Source organism: Drosophila kikkawai, chromosome 2L (genome assembly GCF_030179895.1).
Source record: "Drosophila kikkawai strain 14028-0561.14 chromosome 2L, DkikHiC1v2, whole genome shotgun sequence".
Classification (NCBI taxonomy): domain Eukaryota; kingdom Metazoa; phylum Arthropoda; class Insecta; order Diptera; family Drosophilidae; genus Drosophila; species Drosophila kikkawai.
In genome coordinates, this window is record NC_091728.1 from 12,692,660 (window position 1) to 12,709,627 (window position 16,968).

The window sequence follows — 16,968 nt, forward strand, 5'->3', positions numbered from 1 at the left end:
GCCAGAAACCAAAATTATAAACAAGTTGTCTAGAGTCTAGACGACTATTCTTTGAGATGCTTTAAACCTGATATTCTGGCTTTATTCAGCCAAAATGCACACCTGAGTATATTCTAATAATAGAACAAGGTTTCAAATGGATATGGAGTTATAAATATTAAGAAATAGTGAAATATGTATTCTTGCACACAGCTGTATATATTTTCTCATGATTTATATTAAAAAAAAAATTACTGTTACACTTAAAGAGTAAAGATTGCACATGTTTTCCCTCATATATTTAAAAATTAAACATACTTTCCCAAGGAAATTCGACTACCTTGGGAAAAATGAAGGCTACTGAGAGCAGTCCATGCTGAAATGTCATTTATTAGCTATGCAAAGGACTTGCACTTGGCTAGCACTTGAGTAGCATCAAAAGCAATGACCCTTTTGGACTCTCCCTCTCCCTTACCCAGTACAATTTTCCGCTTTTCCGTAAGAGCATATACATATATGACAGCAGGCCAACCAACTGTAAACGTAAACAATATGCACTGCGCAGGACAGCAGTTCTCATTCCGAATCCAAATCCGGAACAGCTGTGCGACTCGTCGAAATCGGGTGAAAGCTTCTTGGGCAAAGTGGAAATGCGGAAAAGCTTCAAGTGAGCAGTCAGTGGATTGCGGCCAATTTGGGCAAGCGGTTTCGCGTTAACACCGTCGAAATTTTCACGAATTTTCCCAGGTTACGTGTCAAGGAGGAAGTCTCTGACTCCGAACGCGTGTGTGAGCCAATTAAAGGCCAAAAAGCTCATCACCAATTGTGCCTGTGGCCCAGTGTCAGGTGTTAAAGTTCTTTTCTGTTACCAAAAGTTACCAAAAAAAAATTAAAGATCAACCAACCCTTGGGCTGAAAATAATGCCAGCCCCTAGCCTACGATTTTGAATCTGGCCAAGTGCCAGAGCTGAAAAGGAAAACCCGCAAAAGCGATATCATCATGTCAAGTGGCAGGTAGGATATATCCATTTTTGTCATATATATACTCATTCTGCCATATCTAGTTAGTTGTTATGACTGATATTTGTTGTGTGTAATCAATAAATTGATTTTTGATTGCCATTAGTGTGTGTGGGTTTTTCCTTTCTTTCTTCAACGATTTTGTTTTTTTTGTTGTCTTCTGTCTGCTTTTGGTTTTTCTTTTTATTTTTCTTTTGATTTCATTTTGTTTTTGTTCTGCCCTTTCTGGCGGCAGCGGCGTCACACTGACTGGCAAGCGTATCGCCTACGGGCTTGCCTTTTGACTCTCGACTTTTGCCTTGGCCCGCAGTGCGTATACTTGATATATGCATGCATGGCAAGCTTTGGAAATTAAATTATAAAAAGGGTTTAGGAAAGGGATTTTATTTTATTTCAAGAAAGAAAAATTAAAAGTAAGAAAGGGTATTTTGTTTGTATTTAAATTTATTTATTTGCATACAATCCCCTTGTGGTATGCGTATACTTGATATGAGTGTTCTGGAAATCTTGTTAAAAACTAACTTGTTATTAAGTTATAGCATAATTATTATGTGGTCATTTTCAACCTTAGTTTGTGCATTCAACACGATTAATTCCACAACCAACAAAAATATGCATTTTATAATGCTTTTAAATTACAAGAAAATATAAAAACTATATTTAGAAAAGTTTCTCTTTAAAGTAAAATGTGTTTAATAATGTTAACAAACATAAAATATTGCATTTATAATAAAATAAATAAATAAAATAATAAACAAAATGTTTCTTAATATTTAAAATAAAACACATATAATATATATTTTTAATAGATACAATCAGTTTTTTATATCCATTATTAAATAATGTAAACAAGTAAAATTAAAGCCTGCTTTTCATTAAATAAAAATCTATTTTCCCCTATTTCCCAGATTTGTCTTGTTTATTAAACATAAAAAACCCCTGTTTAAATTTATTACTTAAACCACTTTTTAATAACACTTTTATATGATGTTTTCTGCTGTACTTCTTTCATGATCACTCTCAATTAAGTTTATGCTTTTCCTGGGAATAACTTAAGTATTCTTTTATTGTAATTATTTCATCATACCCACCAAGTGATTATCTACATTGGGGGTTTCCCCTCTTCCCACACATAAAACTTGTTCCCATTTTGTTTTCTCTCTGTTAGCCACGTTTTTATTTTATTTCTTTACTAACTGAAAGCCTACACATGCAGTAGCAAAATAAATAGACAGAGAGACAGGCAAATTAAGGGGACTGGGTATGCTATTTGTTTATTTATTTACTTGTGCAAAAGTTTTCACTCTTTTTACCTAAAAATAGATACAAAAAGCAAAGAAAACTATGTAAAAATAATGCATAAAATTTCACAAATTGTTATTATTAGCGACAAGCAAGGCCAAGGAGCCAGCCTGCAAGTCCTGTAATTAGGATAATCGAGCTGCTTAAAATATGCACGAAATGTACACATAATTACAATCAGCAGAAAATTGGCAGTGGCAGTGGCTAAGATGGCTTGTGGCTCTTGGCTCCAGGCCGTGTGTGTGTGTGTGGGTAGCTCAAATTTCCAATGGCGTAACAGGATATCCCCGGGACACAGCCTGCACCCCCAATGAGTGAGTCATGGCATCCAAGAGCCGAGCCAAGCCACAGAGAGCAAACAGCTCGGAGACTCCTCTGACGGCTTATCCTCTTGGTTTTTAACACTGAAAAAAAATAGTTATGATTCTTAGAAAACTTGAGGATTTTCTTTCCCTCCCTAATTGTTAGCTTGGCGGCAAGATAAAAAAAATTTTCCCGGCACAAATTTGCATGTCCTTTGTGTCCCTGTGTTTGTCCTGTGGTCACAGTTGCGGCTGTGTGTGGGTTTTTCCTTCAAACCACAAAAGTCATGTCCTGGCAGAGTGACAGAGTCGTCACGTCACTTTGGTTTTATGCAGACCATTGCACTCGGCTACGGTTTTTCCCACTTTTCCATTGGAAAAACAAATATTTGAGAGGAAACTTTTCCTGTTCAGAAGTTAAACAATTGGTTAAGTAAACATTTTCTTGCTTGAATTAAGAATTCATTCTTTAATTATCTGCTGGAATTTGAGTTTTGAATTTAATATGTAATTTTTGATTAAGGTTAAATAAGGAGTTTGGCTAGAAATATATTCACAGAAAGCTAATTAGTAATTTGGTATAAAAATAAATGAAAATAATTACAAGTGCCATTAAAAGAGCTCATTGTGTATCTCCTAAGTCATATTTCTGGGCTTAAAACCTACTTGTTTTTAAGGTCACTTTAAATTAACACCTTTTGACATTTTAAATTAATAAAAAGCGGTTTAAAAATAATAAAAAATTCCTAAATTTCCGTACTATAATATATTTAGGTTAGTCCACCTATTAAACCCCATTTTTGGTCATAAAAAGCCAGAAGCCAGGACTTTAATTGCTTAGCTTTGTATTGTCAATGGTTTTTATACTTAAAGTAAGGTAATATTCTTGCTTTAAATCTAAATAAAAACCCTAATTTAACAGGAACTTAAAAACTAATTAGGAAAAAGTAAAACCACTTTTTGTTCCGACTCCCCACATTTACTTCCTCCGCGAAACTTAAGCCGTCCTAAGATGGCGAAAAAGGGACCCTCTTCTAATTTGCACAATTTCGTATTCATTAGAGACGAGAGAGGATGATTCTGCCGGGTAATTTATTTTAATTTTCTCAATTTAATTCGTCCTTCCAGCCTGCTGGACGTCCTCTGCAATGGAAGTGGCGCCCGCCTGGCTCTAGGAACCTCGGTAATATCCTATCTGATTGTCTACAATGAGGCCTCGGCGCCGTGTCTGCTCTTTGCTGTTGTTTTGGCCACTATTCATGGTACCATGGCAGGTGGGGTTATAACTATTAATTAATATATTTTATTATTATAATTTATATTAAAATGTAATATCTTAATATTGTTAATATTTAGCTCGTTGCAAAACCAGTCTGCGCAGCCTGCAAATGCCTTATGTGAGGGCCACAAATAAATTCGACTTTGGCTGCCTTTTTTTGGCCATTTGGCTGGATGCCTTGGCCGCCATGTGTGCCTGTGCTGCCTTGGCCAGGACCCTGAGTGCTTGTCTAGATGCCATGACAGGGGGTTTGGCAAGGATCCTAATACTGGGTGAGTTAAAACGGGATTGGGTTTAAAAGAAAATGTAAAATTACTTTAGTAATTACTTAAAAAGTTGTATATTCAAGTTTCAAGCTTAAAAATATTTTAAACTAATTTTAAACAATTTTCTTGTCATATTTTGACTTCTAAACACGCTTAATTTTAACACAATTTTGCTTTCACCTCTTAATTTATGCAAGAGTGTGCCCAATATTTCGTCACGAACTGTGTTGTGAAAATTAAAGTGTTGCCTACTTTCAGGCCGCAATGCACCCACGAACGAGCCCTGGCCGGATGTGCTTGGGGTCTCTGCTGTCTTCCTAGTCACGGGCATGTTCATGCTGGGCCTAGAGGTAACTCATCTTGAATCCCTCATCCCTCCAGCTTCCCACTCACTTGCATTAACTAATTCACAGCACTCGAGGGCCTTCAGCCTCATCCTGACACTTGGCATGTTTGGCCTGAACGCCATTCTCAGCGCCGTGGGTTGGTGGCGGGGCGATCTTGTGGCCTGGTCGTCGGAGCACTCCTTCCAGCCGGATGGCATTAGCAGCGTAAGTAGGCGACATCTCCAGCTCGGTCTTCTCCTCCTCCATCTTTATTGGGTCAGTGCACTGTGCCAGTCTGAGTTCTGTTCTGTTTCGTGGGCTTCCCCTTGTATTTTATTTGTTATTTTTTCCTCTGGCTCGTATCGATTTTAGCTGCCGTGACTGGGAACAATTGCGTGACCACAGCTGGAGCCACAGGATACGGGCTTTTGATTATGACACGTACTGGCGGGTTTGGTTTTTGTTTTTTTTTTTTTTGCCCCCCTTTTTCACCGGCATTCCACGGAGGAAAAGTCAGCAGTCAGACAGCAAAAAGCAGAGGGAAAGGTTGATTTATAGGGCATAGCTGAGTCAGGTAATACCCTTTAATGGGTTGCTTAAAAGAATATTATTAAGAAAGCTTTAAGAAAAAAGTTTCATATATAAAAGAGTGTACTTTTTATTGTATTATTCCATAATACATATAATTTTTTTTTTATAATTTTTTTAAGTTTACTTATGTCTATATAATTAAAGAAATATATTTCGATATTTTTGATTTCGATACCCCGACACTGTATCGATATTTCCAGATTAAGTCTCGATTGATTTTTGAATTTAATCGATATTTTAACATTAATTGTGATTATTTGGATTTTTTAATAGATTTTTTTCGATATTTTCGATATGTTATTAAGTGCTATATTATTATTTTTCATTATAAATACCCTAAGAAGAACGCCAAACAGTTTAGTAACGAGGACAAATACACAGTTGCAGACAAATGGGAACGTCGCCTGTTATTAGCTTAGCTGTTATTAGCGGCATTATCTGGGTTATAACTGTGGCCGTGTCCATTCCCCTTTGCAGGTCTTCCTGGCCGCCGCCCTACTCACGTACTCCTTCCCCAGCGATTGGCCGCAACAGCATCGGAGTAGAAGGTTCACCATTACCTTAATCACCGGATTGGTCAGCATTTCGCTACTGCTGACAGCCATTTGTCTTTCCACAGTAGTTCACTACAAGTGAGTGTAAATGTTATATCCTACAGATATATATAACCATTTAATATATGTTTTACAACCTTAGAACCCACGAGGACTATGTGGCCGTGCCTTTGTTCAACATCCTGGATGAGAGTGGCTTCCACAAGTTGGTTCCTGCCTCGGCTTGCATGTTGCTTCTAACCAGTTCAGCGGCTTTTTTGGAGCTCTTTCCGGAGCTTTATGGGATTGTGGTACGGTTGGCCACCTCGGAATGGCGGATACTGTCCAAGCAGATCAGCTACGAGAGCTCAGAGAGTGGCAATCCCGTGTTGGCTGTTTTTATAGCCGGAAGCATGTGTGCCATGTTGGCCTTTGCCTGTCCCTTGCAGCATTTGAGTTATACCTTGGCTGCTGGCCATATGGGTGGGGTGTTCCTGAGGGCTTTTTATTTGCTATATACCCCCTATAGACCCAAGTTCATGGCACCTAGTAGCGAGTCTTCACTGTCATACAGTAGATTGTCCACAGCACCAATAGCCAAGAGTAGTAGCTGCAGCAGTGCAGCAACCTCCAGCTCTAGTCGCTTGAAGAGAAGCCTCTGGAACCTAGGTTTGCCCAAGCATTCGGGTTTGAAGAAGCCCAAGTCGAAGCCTAGGAACAAGCAGGAGTTGGAGAAGGAGTGGCTGCTGTTGGGTGAGCCCACATCACCTTGTCCGCAAAGAGAGGGCAGGGATGTGGAGTCTACTATACTGTCTGATGGAGAGCCGCCGGTAAGTAAAGAATATTGAGAAATATATACATTTTTATAAAGTTTATTAATTTTATTTAATAATTACCTTCAGCCCTCTGACTTTGAGTATCCTGAAAAGTTTGACAAAAGCGATTCAGACACCTCCACGGACATAGATGCCATTGTGGATGAGTATCGCGAGAAGATCAAGGTAAATATTTACAAAGAAAATAATCTGTAATATATAAATACTATCCTTAAATCTCAGGTAACCACAGCAGGTCCCTTGGAGCGCAGCGTGCGAGTGCCCACTGTGAGTTCTTGGAGGGTCACCATCTTTGCCATTGTGGTCATTGCCTTGGGCATAGCTCTCTGCGTCGCTGGTTTGATGATGCACTGGGCACCGGCAACCCTGACCGGCGGCATTGGCGTTCTCATTGTGACATTTATGATGGGTTTTATACCCAAATATACGGGCAGTGTGATCAATGTGAGTCCCGTGCTCTGTGGCATGTCCTTGCTGATGGGCGTGATCCTGTTCAGCGGCTGTGCCGTTCACTCCTGGCCCGGTTTGCTTATCTGGCTAATGGCTGGACTGATATTGGTCATCAGATGCGACAAGTACTGTTGCAATTGCTTTGAGCACACGACCATGCTGAATGCCCAACTGATACCCAGTGTCTCGGGGAAAACGAACCCGGGTTCGGCTTCAGGTTCTACATCAAACTTGGCAGGTCCTTCGACCAGCATAAGGATACCCAGGCCACCGAAGGGGGTGGGTGTGGTCAGTCTGCCGCAGCGCATCAATGGGCACAGGTGACAGTCGGAGTCCTCGGAGGAGGAGGGCGAGGACCTGTTCCACGAGGATTTCAATGTAAGGGACTTTGATGAGGAGGATGACGAGGATTGCTGGACTGATTAAGTAGCTGCGCTGCCTTTGGAAATTTACTTGGAAAACTCTCAACTTGCTAAGCCGCAGGATGATAAGGAAGAGCCAGCTTCCAGCCATGTTTGCCTGACATTTTCTAGCTAGCTAAAAAGGATTGTCGAAATTTACCTAAACACGTATTTTATGTAATTCTAGTTAGGCCTTGCTCTCTACAAATATAAGTTCCAAATAAAATACAATTTTCAAAAGATAAAGTTTAATAATTAATTTTATTTTAACACAAAGTCAAAGAACGATAAGAATAAGTTTGGATAACCCACAAAAGATATTTTTTCTAGGCATATAAATTCTCATTCTCCCTGAGATAATCCACTAGCTCTTGGATAGGCAACATGATAGTCTCCTCGTAACCCGGTTTTATCTCCATTACCCTTAGTAACAGTTCACTCCGATCACAGTTGAGATAATAATCAAATTTCTCTGGCTCTGCAGCTCTTAAACTATTTGAAACACTGACAGACATTTTGGTCTGAGGTTCTGTCAGAGCCCAAATAATTAAGGCAGCGAAACGCATTCTGCGACACTCCTCCAGGAAGTTCTCTCTGGTTATAATATCTGCAGGCAAACCCAACCTTATGAGGTGAGACTCCAAGGACTTGTGATAGTGTTCCAGACACTCTTCATAGATTTCTTCCCTGACTTTTGCTGGGGCCACTATATAGAGTAGGAATAAAACATCTAAAGCAGGAGAACAATACTTGGTCAATTGGAAATCCACAATGCAACAGGCTTTAGGCAAAACGGATGTATCCTTTTCAAACTGGAAAAATATATTCCTATCCCAGGTATCACGGTGGCAAAGTACATTTCTTATGGTCTTTGAGGGTGCCACAAATTCCTCAGCTTTGCTTAGAAGATGGTAAAGTTTATTTTTAATGAAACTTTGGGCCTCTGCGTTTTGATATTTGGGATGACGGGCTGCCAGGAATACAATAGCCTAAGAAATATTTTAAATTTTATACATATAGAGATATTATTTAAGAAGTAAAACTAACCTTAAGTCCCGTCATGAACCAGGAATTATCAGCACTTAAAAGCAATTCATTCAAGACATCCTTGAAGCTCTCTTGGATATTCAAGTGTTCTTTCTCCTCCCAGGCTATACTAGAGGCATGTAGCTCCGCCAAGTGTTCCAATACTAGTTTATAATGATCTATTGTATAGATTTCCGAGGGTTTGAGGTGTCTGTAATGCTGGGTAAGGTCTTCAAGGACTAAAATATCATTTCGACTGTAAAAACACTTGGGAAAGAGTTTTTTGGTGGCTAAGAAAAAATATTTAAAATAAATGTAAGGTTTAGTTGCTAAACTTTAGTATTTAATTATTACTTTTTATAACTCCTTTTTCTTACCATATTTTTGTACTTTGGGCAGTACCTTTGTGTACAAGGCCGACTCTTTGAGGAACACTCCCTTACGTTCACATTCCTCTCTCTGGGGCTCATTTTTACGTGGCAAACTCTTGATAAAATATTCCAGGTTGTATTGCTCTTGCTTTAAAGTATCTTCAACTATTAAGCGAAATTTATAGTACTCTCCCATATATCCCATTAGATCATTAGAGCCTTGATGTAGCTCGGATTTTAGTATCTTTAGGTTGGATTCATCACTTTCTGGTAGAGTTCTTTGGGCTATGAGCAGGCATTCCTCTAAACTAAGTAAATCCATGGCTGAATAATATCTAGATGTTAACTACTTGGCCTCTAAAATCTTATTAAATTCAGTGTCAGGGAGAAGATATCTTTTATAGTGAGAGAAGAAGATGGAAGAAGCTAGGAGAAGCTGCGTGAGATATGTAAGAGATTATAATACAAGATTGTAAATAGTAGAAGATACTCCAGGGTTTTAAATATTTTTTGTCTTGATAATTTTGTGAAGATAGAACCATTAACACCCTTTAAATAATTTTATTTTGTATTTAAATAATTTATTTGAATATTTCAATTAATAACCAAAACTTACTCTGTGTTAAACATTTAGTAATTGATACTTTCTAAGCCCAAATTAGTGTTCAGAATATAATATAATACCCAAAGACTCTCAAAGTCTAATATACCCCAAAAAACAGAAAAGTAACCCTCATGCCTTATCAACTTTCACTGAAAAGATTATCTCAAGTTCGCTCTTGAATAAAGAGAGACCTCACTCCCTGGACTGATAAAAACCCGAGTGTTACCAGGCGACCAGCAAGATAGCAACACAGCCAAAGCAGATTAATCAGTTTATTTTATTATATGTCAGTTCCAGTAAATCTCCCACACACTCGTACATATAATCCCTGAAGTCTGGATGATCTTTCATCAAACGTAAAACATCCTCAGTGCGATCCACATTACAGAAACGATGAAAGTCCGCTGGTTTTGTATCCTTAAGGTTCTTCAGATAATTATCGGGCAATCGCAGGATCGTGGCAGCTATACAATTGTAGGTGGCACCAAATAAAGCAAAGTCCTTGAGGGATTGCTCAAATTCCTTGAAACTTAGTTGTTCTTTGCTGGCATCGTTGCCCATTTCCCTGAGATCCTCAGTCAAGGTATTGTAATAGGTTTTGATTAGATTTCCTATAATCTCTTTACGTTTGGATGGCTCCAGATTGAGGTAGCTGACCAGATGAAAGTCTATGGCTGGTGGGGCATAGCGACACAGCTGGAAGTCGACTAGGAGGGATCTCTTCTCCTGTGCCTGCTCCTTGTGATAAAAGACATTTGCACCCCAGGCATCGCGATGGACAAACACATTCCGATGGACTGGTGAGGGGTTAACCATGTAGTACACGTTATCCAAATATCTGGGTAAGTCTTTAGCTATATATGACTGAGCTTGGGCATTATCGCGGACATCGGGATGGGTGGCAACGACTGCTAAGACGGCCTGTTTAAGGGATACATTAATTTATAATTTATTACATAAATTTAAAAGCTTATATTTTCTGTTTTTTTCTAATACCAAACTCACCCTCAAGCCCGTAGTGTACCACTCAACATCCGGATCCACAGACATTTCCTTTAGCCACTCTTTTAACTCAACTCCAATGGTTTTGCCCTGCTCCTTTTCATAGGCAATACTGCACGCATGCAAAGTGGCCAGGGTTTTCAGTATAGGACTCAGCTGCTCCTCGCTAAGGTAACGAGTGCCTGCTGGCAAGGCCACATAACCCATGTCCTCCACATTTTGCATCACAAAAAGATCATCGCGGCTGAAATAGCACTTGGCACACCAGACATGGGGGGCTGTTATTACAAAAAAAGAATACTTATTATTATTAATTTGTTATAATTGTATATTAAAACTCACAAAACTGCTTTAACCGACTAAGCAGCAATTCATACAGCTTAATCTCCTTTTTAATGATGCCCATCTTCTCCATATAGAATTCCATATTGGCATTCTGAAAAATCACTGATTTGACAAACAGTCGCGTGGTCGTTTCATTTTCTTGTTGCTCCAACTGATAGGTGAGATTCAGGTGAAAGTATTCACCCAAGAAACCCACATGTTCCGAGGCCGGCACTATTTCAAAACGTTTCAAGACACCCCGCTGTTTCTTATCGTTTAATAAATTTAACAAAATCTCTTTACACTCGTCCAAGGTAAACAGTTCCAGGCGATTTTCACGGGTTAGTACAGGCTTGTAGACTTCGGTACTCATTTTTTTGTTTGAAGAATCTTTAACAATCTATAAATTATTATAAATCTATAAGCAACCGCGATTGAACAGTTCGGGTCTCAGCTGGGAACTGTTTTCATTTTCAATGGGCACTAAGAATTATACTGCGGAGGGATACTGTATACTTTTTGGGGTATATTAGCTTGTTTAGTTGGGCTTAACTAAATGTAAATTTAAAAAATATTTAAATATTAATAATTGTGTGTAGAAAGTATACGATTATTACTTAATATGTTGAACTAGAAAGGTATAAAAATAAAATGTAATATTAACAGTGTTCTCTGTACTCATTTTAAATTAAAAACCTTGATTTAAAAACAATTTATTATAGAAATAATATTTTCATAACGTAAATTAAGAATTAAACTGTATATATATATATATATATATATGTTAAAGTCTAACACCATTTATTCACATTTTCCCATAAAAAAAGAGTATCTCCACTTCGTTTTATGTTTTAAAATACTTTTCTTTATTATTTACAATCATTTCTTATCTCATTAAAAACTGAATCTGCCGATAAGAACAGCCACACTTCCTTATCATCAGATTTGTTCACATGTTTTCCCTGGCCAAGGCCATCTCCATGACATCCACACAGCACTCCTCCATATATCTTCTAAACTCTTCATCCTTTGCCATATGACTAAGGATAACCCCACTGCGATCCACATACTTGAAATCATTAGTTATGAATTCCTGAGGAACCTTGACAATTGTAGCAGCCACTGCTCTATAGACCACACCAAATAAACGATAATCTTCATAGGATTCAAGAAGTTCAGCCTTTTCAATCGCCAATTTCTCAAGCTCAAAATCCTTTAGATTTTTCATCAAAAAACTGTGATACATATCAATACATTTTCTTTCCATATTTTTCCTATTCTCCGAACTAAGATTCATGTAAAGACTAAAGTTCAGGTCGGAAGCTGGTGGAGTATAGCAACAGGTTTGAAAATCTATAAGCAAAGCGGAAGACGATTTTTCGGGTGGGAAAAAGACATTACCCGACCAAAGGTCACGATGACACAGGACATTCTTGTATTTTTTCGAGGGTGCAGCCTGCTCGTAGATTTCCTCCATTATCTTAAGAAGTTTGGTGTCAATAAATAAGAGTTCCTTTTTTCCCTGATATTGTGGTAGACTCCTCACAGCAGCCAAGACAGCAGCGAGTCCTGTGGTGAACCAGGCTACCTCCGAGGCCACTGAGAATTCCAGCAAATGATCGGCATAGGTTTCTCCTATATTATTTTGTGTTTTGTGTTCGTAAATTAAACCGGCAGCATGAAAGGCAGAAATTGCTTTCATTAATTGCTGCATATTACTCTCGGAGAGTTCGAGTGTCTCTGCCGATCTGAAACCTTTCTGTTTGATGTCCTCCAGAACCAATAAATCGCAGCGAGTGAAATAACAGTCGGCGCTCCATTTTGTAGGTGCTTTTGGGGAAACATATTATATTTATATATATAGATTATACTATTTATTTTGTTAGTACTTACAATACTTCTGCATCTGAAGCAGTAAAGTCTGGTAAACCCATGCTTCCTTTTGAAAAAAGGCCTCTTTAGCAAGCTCAGCACTTGCTTGTGGCAGGGTTTTCACGAATAGTTTGATTTCTTCAGGAGTTCCTTCTTCCTCCTAAAAGTATACATTGCAATTTATTTTGTAATTATAAATTGTACATATTTAAAGTGTAAATTATTTTTTACATAGCGCCTGAAAGGGTTATCTCTCTGGATTTCATCAAATTAATCTGTCAACACGTTTTTCAATAATCATTGTCACATAATTAAAAACACTTAAAGCCTCGATGACTAATAGCTCGATGATAAGGGCAATACAACTTTTTAGGGTAGCACAGCTTAAATTAATTAATTTTGAGGGAAAATTATTCATTTATTTGGTATTTGTTTTGTATTCATTATTTTAAGACATTTGTTTGGTGATGTAAATATTTTAAAGATATTAATATCCTAAATTTTATTATATTTAGAATATTTAAATATATTTCACACATGTACAAACGCAAATCTTATTCAAATTTCTCTAATAAATATCTAACAATACTTTTATTTGTGCTAAATTATTCCCAGTAAAGGTTCATAAACCCCTACTATCATTTATTAAAGACACACTTTCTGGTTTTCGCTATCATTTTATAGACCCCAACTTAGTATCTCTATAATATAGTACTTCCACCTAGGCAACAATATATGTAGTATCCATACTTACATGGCTATATCTCAGAGTCAGGATATAGTAATCCCCTAGATAACCGATGGCTTCAAGATCCCTAACTACACGATAGTCGATAAGTTTGAGATTTGCTCTCTTTTTCACATTTTCCAATATTGTTTGGCACTCGCTGGGGCTAAGCAGCATATTGCGTATACGTAATGTGGGCGGCGTATTACGTATACGTACGATCACACTCTCTCTTTTTTGATTTGTTTGCGACCGAGACAAATTTGTCGCCTATTTTCACTCAGTCAAGTTTTCACTGCAGCCGGTGCACAACTGAGCAAAAATAGAATTTCGCTCAGTTTTTATTTTCCAATCTTCTGAACGAACGAACTCAGCTGTTCAACTGAATTGTTACTTCTACTACTAATCTTTATACATATCTGAGCGATAAGATTGAAAAAACGAGAAGATTAAAAGATTAAAAGACATAGCACCTGTTCAAATATAGGTCACAGCGGAGTGTCAGTCGGGGGAAAATATTCTTGAATCAGTTTCTTTCAATGATTTTAAACTTTTGTCCGCTTGATGTGGCAAAAATGTTAATGATTAGCGATTTTACATCCATCGGGAACTGGAAAAGGGAATGCTTTGTGGTACTATCGAACAAACAAATATAATTTTTGTATGTATTGTAGGCTTTAAAACTATATCATAATCCTCGATCTATAGATAGACATAAAATAATACAATGTTAAAATATTATTTAAATATTTTATTTAATTATAGAGTCACACATAAGACTTCTAAAAGACATTTTATAATTTTTTTAACACATATTTTTAAGCAATTAAATCTTGTAAACATTTTTCTTTAATTATATAAACCTCTTTAATCATTTTCCTTTCATAAACTTCACTTAATAAAATCTTTTAGGTAACATTAAACGCTTCAAGCGATTTTTCTCATGGATATAAGTGCTATAAGGACGAATGGTGATATAATAAAAGATTTCCACAAAACTGAGTAGACTGGCGCCCACAAAAAGGCCAGTGGTGCCGCCAATAGACACTAGAAATTAAATAGGGAAACAAATTAATTCTCCATCAATATTTTATATTATTAATATTTATATTCTCACCAACTAAATCCAGTTTCCCTCGCACCAAATTCCTTTTATATCGCTCCGTGGGCAGTTCAATGAGACCCACTTCGATCCTGGACACCGGATTTTGCTGTCCCGCCATATTATCCTTGCTGTCATAGACCGTGGTGATGTCCACTTCCGTGCAGGATGGCAGACAGTCGCAGACAAGACCCTTACGACCTCGGCGCTTCGACCATTTGGCTATGATGACCGACAAATCCTCGTAGTTCCGGTTGAGGCACTCTAAGCCATCCATATTGCAAAGCTGCCAGTCGGGTGAGTTGGGGGACAGGTGGCTGGAGCAGTTGCAGAGCTCCATTTGCCGATCCTTGCGACACTGCACGGTGCAGGCACTGTAACTGTAGTGACTGTGCACATCCAGGATATTCTCATCGGCAAAGCGGCAGTTCCGCTGTTGAACACTCGTCTGACGGATCTCCTCGTCGTTCTCAATGTCACGCTTGGAGATGTAGCGTCTGAAAGATATATAATCTTAATTTTAAATTGAATTTGGAGTGTTTTTTTATATAAAAAAGAATTTATAATATTTTAAGTAATTTTTTAAACCAAAAATATATCTTACACAAAGGATATGTAAGGTCCAACCACCAGAAAATCTGTTTTGGGTGTTACTAATGTGGGTACTTCTTCGTTGCCTAAAATAAAAACCTAAAAATGAGAGAAAAGTATATTTAATTTTATATTTTGTAAAAGAAAAATCTGGAAAGTGTATATTAATTAAAATTAAATCTTAGCAAAAGAACTTTTAACAAAATCTAAAGCACACTTTTGGGTTCTAATCTACTTACTTTCCACATATGTATGTATTATTTATTATGTTTATTTATATTATTAGTTTTAAGTTCTTTCTTTGGTTAATTTTGAGTTCTGTTAAAATAATTATTTTAGCTTTTTTAGCAAGTATTATTACCGTAGCCTCCGTATGCAATTCCATTCTCAAAGCCCCCGGACCACTGTCCCTATTCGAGTACATGTTCAACTTGGGGGCCTTGTTGTTCCTTAAAATATAAAAACAAAAATATAAATAATTTATAATAATTTTAAAAATAAACGAATAAAGAAAACCCACCCCGCTTGCAGAGAATTAATGGCATAGCAAATTCCCAGCTCCGTTTCCATGCGATGAAAGTACTTGCAACACTCGAAGGGCTGATTATTCCACTCGCAATTGCTGATGGAGTCCACGCAGCTGCTCCTGACCAGCTCGGCGTAGTACGAGAAGTTGGAGTAGAAACAGGAGGCGGTGACCTCTTCGCCACTGCACTCATGAACTGTGTGATAGGATTCCCCCCTGAAAAAGGCAATCTCGCTCAGGACCTCCTCCAAGGTGAAGTCATGATCAGCGCCCCATAATCTATAAGAAAAAAAAAGAAAAAAACTAGATTTTCCAAGATATAATTAGCTTTCTCAACTTACTGCTCAGCCACTTCTTGAATCCTATCCATGTTCTTTGATTCACAAACAATTATGGCTGGAAAATTGGTATTCCAATCCCGATACGAACTCTCCACCACAAAGCTAATGGCATTGTTCTCAAAGGCACCTGAAAGGTAAGAAGTATCTTCGAAGCCTTACCTTTATCTGAAAGCTGAATGCTAACTCACTCAGTGAGGCCTTGATGAGCAGCCATGAGGCATACCAAGAGGCCACCAGGCAGATCAACCAAAAGATGCGCTCTATCCAACTGGCATCCTTGTCCACGATGAACCTGGCTCCATGCAAAGTGGAATTCTCCAAATACTCCTCTATAATGCGTCCAAATCTCATAATGTCCAGTTAGTGACTAGTTTCGTATTATTTGTGTAACTGCAAAGGAGAGCTGTATTAATGACCTAATCTAATGACCTGGTTATCTGTTATCCATCTCCGTCAGCTGTTGATTTTCCCAGACTTTTTCTAACACGCAACTGGCCGCGGGAATTGAATCAACATTTATCTAGGGTTTAACTTTTGCCGGTATTATGTTTGCTGAGCACAAATAATGTCTCAAGATTTCGTTTGTTTACTCTGCTTTTATAAGTTATATATACTATAAATTGTGGATAATTAGTTGCTAACGGGGAAGTGCGAGCGGCTTGCGCAAAACGTTTAATCTCTGTGTAAGTAAATAACAATACATTATCGTAGCAGAGATACACGAGGAAGTTTTAGTCATTAGAAGGAAGAAAGTAGATTAAAAGGAGTTTGAATTATATATTATATATATATACAAATTTATACAATTTGGAAATGGAAAAATAATTTTAAAGTCTAAATTCAAAACCACAAAAATTCTTAAAAATATGGTTAAGCACACCACACTTCTGCTACGGCTATTAAAATTTATCTCTCCAGTATTCCTTTGGCTTTCCAAATAGGGGCCTTGAACTTGTTTTTCCATTTCAAAATTTCGCCTATTTATTTTCGCATTCATCAGCCTTTCAACACCTGATTTGACACACCCCCAAGAGCTGACCCTTAATTCCCAGTCACACAGTCTAAGACCAAGGCAAATAATATGAGAGATTTCGGCACTAAGGCTTCTTAAGTGGCAATCCCCTCGCCACGAGACTAAGCACACTTCCCTATCTGGCGGGAGATACTTGTCCCTATCTCAACCATAATTTACAGCTG

The 16,968-nt window shown here is 37.8% G+C and overlaps 5 protein-coding genes across 5 annotated transcripts; 1 reads left to right on the top strand and 4 right to left on the bottom strand.

Moving 5' to 3' along the window:
- Positions 1-673: 673 nt before the first annotated feature.
- Positions 674-7,518, top strand: tadr (torn and diminished rhabdomeres). Its single transcript, XM_017176526.3, has 9 exons — positions 674-993; positions 3,732-3,877; positions 3,960-4,154; positions 4,407-4,498; positions 4,562-4,699; positions 5,543-5,697; positions 5,762-6,428; positions 6,501-6,599; positions 6,657-7,518. The coding sequence occupies exons 1-9, from the start codon at positions 980-982 to the stop codon at positions 7,206-7,208; spliced, it is 2,058 nt and encodes a 685-aa protein (XP_017032015.1). The 5' UTR covers positions 674-979; the 3' UTR covers positions 7,209-7,518.
- Positions 7,519-7,611: 93 nt separating this feature from the next.
- Positions 7,612-9,015, bottom strand: LOC108081350 (uncharacterized). The gene is made up of 3 exons (XM_017176496.2): positions 8,689-9,015; positions 8,333-8,601; positions 7,612-8,274 (listed from the first exon to the last, which is right to left on the bottom strand). Exons 1-3 carry the CDS (start codon positions 9,002-9,004, stop codon positions 7,612-7,614), a joined length of 1,248 nt encoding a protein of 415 aa, XP_017031985.1. The 5' UTR covers positions 9,005-9,015.
- A 529-nt stretch (positions 9,016-9,544) lies between these two features.
- On the bottom strand, positions 9,545-11,052 carry LOC108081373 (uncharacterized). The gene is made up of 3 exons (XM_017176527.2): positions 10,631-11,052; positions 10,292-10,566; positions 9,545-10,207 (listed from the first exon to the last, which is right to left on the bottom strand). The coding sequence occupies exons 1-3, from the start codon at positions 10,983-10,985 to the stop codon at positions 9,554-9,556; spliced, it is 1,284 nt and encodes a 427-aa protein (XP_017032016.1). The 5' UTR covers positions 10,986-11,052; the 3' UTR covers positions 9,545-9,553.
- Positions 11,053-11,483: 431 nt separating this feature from the next.
- On the bottom strand, positions 11,484-13,510 carry LOC108081376 (uncharacterized). Its single transcript, XM_017176529.3, has 3 exons — positions 13,239-13,510; positions 12,506-12,644; positions 11,484-12,442 (listed from the first exon to the last, which is right to left on the bottom strand). The coding sequence occupies exons 1-3, from the start codon at positions 13,386-13,388 to the stop codon at positions 11,562-11,564; spliced, it is 1,170 nt and encodes a 389-aa protein (XP_017032018.1). The 5' UTR covers positions 13,389-13,510; the 3' UTR covers positions 11,484-11,561.
- A 510-nt stretch (positions 13,511-14,020) lies between these two features.
- Positions 14,021-16,122, bottom strand: ppk13 (pickpocket 13). Its single transcript, XM_017176497.3, has 7 exons — positions 15,960-16,122; positions 15,772-15,898; positions 15,425-15,709; positions 15,266-15,353; positions 14,918-15,003; positions 14,329-14,810; positions 14,021-14,258 (listed from the first exon to the last, which is right to left on the bottom strand). Exons 1-7 carry the CDS (start codon positions 16,120-16,122, stop codon positions 14,107-14,109), a joined length of 1,383 nt encoding a protein of 460 aa, XP_017031986.1. The 3' UTR covers positions 14,021-14,106.
- Positions 16,123-16,968: the final 846 nt, after the last annotated feature.

Bases quoted from the DNA above. Each gene is read 5' to 3' on its own strand.
- tadr (XM_017176526.3), top strand. The intron at 6,429-6,500 runs GTAAGTAAAGAA...AATTACCTTCAG, and splicing joins TGTCTGATGGAGAGCCGCCG to CCCTCTGACTTTGAGTATCC. The intron at 6,600-6,656 runs GTAAATATTTAC...CTTAAATCTCAG, and splicing joins AGTATCGCGAGAAGATCAAG to GTAACCACAGCAGGTCCCTT.
- LOC108081350 (XM_017176496.2), bottom strand. From the start codon at position 9,004: ATGGATTTACTTAGTTTAGAGGAATGCCTGCTCATAGCCCAAAGAACT. The intron at 8,602-8,688 runs GTAAGAAAAAGG...ATTTTTTCTTAG, and splicing joins GCCCAAAGTACAAAAATATG to CCACCAAAAAACTCTTTCCC. The intron at 8,275-8,332 runs GTTAGTTTTACT...AATATTTCTTAG, and splicing joins GGTTCATGACGGGACTTAAG to GCTATTGTATTCCTGGCAGC.
- ppk13 (XM_017176497.3), bottom strand. From the start codon at position 16,122: ATGAGATTTGGACGCATTATAGAGGAGTATTTGGAGAATTCCACTTTG. The intron at 15,004-15,265 runs GTAATAATACTT...TCTCATTTTTAG, and splicing joins AATTGCATACGGAGGCTACG to GTTTTTATTTTAGGCAACGA. The intron at 14,811-14,917 runs GTAAGATATATT...TATATCTTTCAG, and splicing joins GGACCTTACATATCCTTTGT to ACGCTACATCTCCAAGCGTG.
- LOC108081373 (XM_017176527.2), bottom strand. From the start codon at position 10,985: ATGAGTACCGAAGTCTACAAGCCTGTACTAACCCGTGAAAATCGCCTG. The intron at 10,567-10,630 runs GTGAGTTTTAAT...TTGTAATAACAG, and splicing joins TAGTCGGTTAAAGCAGTTTT to CCCCCCATGTCTGGTGTGCC. The intron at 10,208-10,291 runs GTGAGTTTGGTA...TCCCTTAAACAG, and splicing joins GGTACACTACGGGCTTGAGG to GCCGTCTTAGCAGTCGTTGC.
- LOC108081376 (XM_017176529.3), bottom strand. From the start codon at position 13,388: ATGCTGCTTAGCCCCAGCGAGTGCCAAACAATATTGGAAAATGTGAAA. The intron at 12,645-13,238 runs GTAAGTATGGAT...GTATACTTTTAG, and splicing joins TGACTCTGAGATATAGCCAT to GAGGAAGAAGGAACTCCTGA. The intron at 12,443-12,505 runs GTAAGTACTAAC...TTTCCCCAAAAG, and splicing joins GCTTCAGATGCAGAAGTATT to CACCTACAAAATGGAGCGCC.